At 32.6% G+C, this 4,513-nt stretch overlaps 1 protein-coding gene across 1 annotated transcript; it reads left to right on the forward strand.

The window, feature by feature from the left end:
* Positions 1-611: 611 nt before the first annotated feature.
* LOC142983157 (serine protease inhibitor-like) lies at positions 612-4,131 on the forward strand. Its single transcript, XM_076130027.1, has one exon. The coding sequence runs from the start codon at positions 689-691 to the stop codon at positions 1,880-1,882; it is 1,194 nt and encodes a 397-aa protein (XP_075986142.1). The 5' UTR covers positions 612-688; the 3' UTR covers positions 1,883-4,131.
* Positions 4,132-4,513: the final 382 nt, after the last annotated feature.

Consider the following 4,513-nt stretch of genomic DNA (forward strand, 5'->3'; position numbering starts at 1 on the left):
ACGCCCGACCTTGGCCTTGATTTGTATGTTTGTATAATGATATGCAAAAATAAGACCTACTTGTAAGTAACATGTACGAAGAAGTTACAATGACATGTTTAGAATAAGAAGAGCGTATGGTGTGTTGTAATTATAATAATATGCTTCTTATGACATTTTTCTTTTGAAGATAGTATGAAATGTTGTTAGTTTCACTATAAATATTCTCTTTTCCTTGGGAACAAATACTTTGATGTTTTATTGCGTTTTTTTAGCTTTCATTTTCGAATATGAAACAGAATAAAAATTAAAAGTGTACGTTAAATTTATAATAGCATCTTTAAAAATCCAATATTGAGAATATTTATAATATTACAAATACATCGACTATAGTGTAATATTAAATGCACTTGAAAAAAAACTTGCAATCGCAAACAACAAACAAACACTTCAAGGTATTCATAACAAAATCATTAAAAAAGCCATAAAGATTAAAAAAAACATTAATCTTTTTAAAACAAACTAACACTAAAACACGTCCCTAATCTTTAACCGGCCACATATACATTGCAAACGTCTGCAATCCTTAATCCGCGGCATCTCACTTATATACCTAAACACTCGCATTACCTAACCAGTAAAATTATATACATTGTGCCGAACGCACGTGGGAAACCGCGGGCAGTGTTGCGTTCAATACCGCGGCAAAATGTTCGCCTTTTGCATACTTGCCTTTATAGGCGCCGTGGCTTCGAGATCCGCTCCTCTCATAGACTTTACACCTGTGAACCAATTCACTTTACAACTCTTAGAAAATGTTCACGCGTTTGAAGAGAATTTCGGGACTAAAAACATTGCTCTATCACCGGTATCCGTGTGGAGCATCTTCGCATTATTAGCTGAAGGATCCTCAGGGGATACTTTCACGGAACTAGTGACGGCGTTAAGATTACCAAAGGATTTGAGGAAGACCCAATGTCTGCATACAGCTGCCAAAAGTGTTTTGAAGTCTGATTACCAGGACGTTATAGTGAAAGGACAGTCGTATATGTTTACTGAATGTTCGACCAAAGTTCACGATGATTTCTGTCAATCTGCACTGCTTTACGATATGTCGATTTATTCTTCGGAAACTAATAATGCGACTGAATTAGCCCATGATATAAATGTGCATATTTGCTACGCTACTGATGGAAGAATTTTGAATGCAGTCAAGCCTTCGGATTTAGAGAATTTACGTATGGTGCTTATCGATGCGTTGTACTTCAAAGCTAATTGGACGCATCCTTTCGACTCAACTCAAACGAAAATTGAAGCTTTCTACAACTCACAGGGAAGGCAAATCGGGTCAGTCAACATGATGTATCACAAAGCCCCACATTACACCGGAGATTCCGACGAACTAGGTGCTCAAATTTTGGAAATGACTTACGGAAACAACGAAGAATTCTCAATGTTGATTCTTCTACCATACGAAGGTGTTTCTATCAAGACGTTATTAAACAACTTAGCAACAAAATCACAGAACTGGATGCAGGAATTCAGAATAGAGGGTAACCTACCTGCAATAGATACTTTCATACCAAGATTTAAGTTATCTTCAAGATTGGACTTGATACCTCCCATGCGTTATACGGGAATCCATTCAATATTTGACAAGGAAAAGGCGAAATTACCAGGTGTGGCTGATAATCCTTTATTTGTGTCTTCGTCAATACAAAATGTTGAATTAGAAGTCACTGAAGAAGGGACAGTGGCTGCTTCATCGACTGTAGTTGGTTTAGAAGATAGGATACTCGGTCAACGTTTTGAAGCAAATAAAGAATTCGTGTTTATGATATTGCAAAGAAGTTGCAATTTAATTTTATTCGCTGGTGTGTACGGAGACCCGTCTGTTGTGTGAGAGACATAAAAGTCAAGGACAATGATATAAGTTGTAGTGATAAAAAATGCACGTGAATTAAAGTTATTTTTGCAGGGATTTCCATTAAGTGTTCAACGACGTGGAACGATGTGTACTCGTCTTTTTGTACGAGATCTTCGTAGTCATATCTAATTAGTGTTGTTTTTCGAAATGCTTTTTAATGGTCGTCTAAAGTTTTTAGTATTTTAGTAAGATTTATAGTTTTGTGTTGGAAAAAAGTTATTTCTTAAACATAATAAGTCATAAGTTAGGTAAAAAAATATTTTCATCACAAAATTTGGTACGCTTTTCAATATGCATCTACTACTAAAAGATGCTTACAAAATAGATAAATAATATATCAATCAAATGTTGACTATCGATTGCTAAAATGAAAGTCAACAAATCATTTTTAGGTCAAACTATTTTGAATTAGACGTCAGGTTAATCAATCAATCATTTTAACGAAGCCTTGACTAAATTGATGAATATCATGATGTAAAATGAAATAATTACATAAGCATTTTGATAAATGGTTTTGAAGTCTCAGGGAACTATTTTTTTTTATTATTTAGTTACCATGGAAATACAACTATAGTTTAGAAAACATTTTAAACTAGGGCTAATCGAAACATGTCTAACTAGCCTTTTTTTTCTTTTCTTTTTTTTTAAAAGACAACTCCCGCACTAAGAATTGCTCTTGTGTCGCGGGGACTTTTACAAACATACAAACAACGGACACAAAGCACAACCAGACCCGAAACAATTAGTTGTGGATCGCACAAATAATTGTCCCGTGTGGGAATCGAACCCACGACCTCCCGTTGCAGTGGTATCGGCGTGGCGACCTAAACCACTGCGCCACGGAGGCAGTCAAGCCTAAGATTTGAATATTGATTTGACAGGAAAAAATAGATTGCAATTAATACGTCTAATGTCAAATTCAAGGTTTTGTTACTTTTTTTAGCACTATGTCCAAGTGTTAATTAGTAACTTCAGATAGCGAATAGTTAATTGCTCTCTTGTATTGTTTTTTGTGGTATGAATGCTAGTAGCATTCAACATAACAAAAACATGCGATCGCAAGTCTTAAAGAATATTATTTAATGCTTTCGTGTTTCTTCTTTCTTCGCAATAAAGTTTCTGCAGTACAAATCATATCAAAAGATTCTCAAAAAATTCGAGGATTAAATTACATAATTTCGCAAACGATTTAAACCTTGTATAAATATATTAATCCAATACTTTCAATGTTACTCTATAATATCGAGATGCCTTTTTAAGTGTTTAGCTATATGTATATAATTTACGCAACCGTATGTAAATTTCCTTAGCCATGACTTATGACACTATAAATTGCCATATTGCATATAATTTAGTTATTAATTGGACTTTTTCACACGCATACGATATATTTACGTACTATATACATAGAAGTAAGCCTTGTGTATCGATATAGGTAAAACTTCACAACATAGTATTAAGTAAAGTCGCTTTTCTGTTGTCTGTCCCTACGTATGCTTCGATCTTTAGAACTATAAAACGGATTTTGATATGCGGCTTTTTCAATGGATAATTTCAGGAGTACCGTTTATGAGTTAAAATTGTAAAGGTTTTTTAATAACGCTATTACATTATAAATATGATCTTTCTTTACTTCATTACCATAAAACCTTAGCAATGGCTGTTTAATATCGTAAACTAACGGCCGTAGTTTCAAGCTAGAGTCAACTTTACGCTATAATGTAGTCTTTAAAGGGAGACAATTTGTGCCTATTATATGAATAAATATGGTAATAAATGCGTGCGGAAGTAGTCAAATTAATCTGACATATGATTTATGTATGTAATAAATTATCATAAATGTTAATATTAGAGATAAAAGTTATATGAATGTTAATATTAGAGATAAAAGTTATATGAAAATGTTATTAACATTTTTTATAAGGAGACTATAAAGCAGTAAAGCACCATAGTTTGCTTGACGTTTCGGCGCAAGTTGCACTGGCCGTGGTCACAAGCTGATCATGTACTATAATAATATAATCATTGTGTTACGCGAATTTTTTTAAAGATATGAAAGTCTGTAAAGACAAGTTTTTGGTATGTTAATAATATGCTTTTCTGAAGTTCTTCTGTCGTTATAAAAAGTCCAATTATAACTTGACATAAACCGTTAAAAATAACCTGTTATAAGTATAGTTAATTATAATTGTTAGTGATTAAGTTATTAAATGTTTGATTACTTATACTGTTTTTTATTACATTTCTTTATATTTTGTGTGTTTTTTCCTATTGATTGATATGTTTTTGTAGCATCGTCAATTTGCAGGAAAACAATAATTCCATGGGTTTTATATACTTATTCTCAATAACAATTAAAAAATAACATTTGCAAATTGATATCTGAATATTTACAATCATGTATTTTTTTTATTAAAATAGATTCTGCATATTTCTCTTGTAAACAAAATACACTCTAGCTGTTTTGAAATTAGAGCTGTATTTTATTGCATCAGAGGAGAGGTAAATTGCTGTGTCCTAGGTTTAACAAATTTTGCCCCTGTTGTTATACCATCCGACTGAATAGTAAAAATGATTTTATATAATAGTATGCAATAATAGTTTTAA

Source organism: Anticarsia gemmatalis, chromosome 23 (genome assembly GCF_050436995.1).
Source record: "Anticarsia gemmatalis isolate Benzon Research Colony breed Stoneville strain chromosome 23, ilAntGemm2 primary, whole genome shotgun sequence".
Lineage (NCBI taxonomy): Eukaryota > Metazoa > Arthropoda > Insecta > Lepidoptera > Erebidae > Anticarsia > Anticarsia gemmatalis.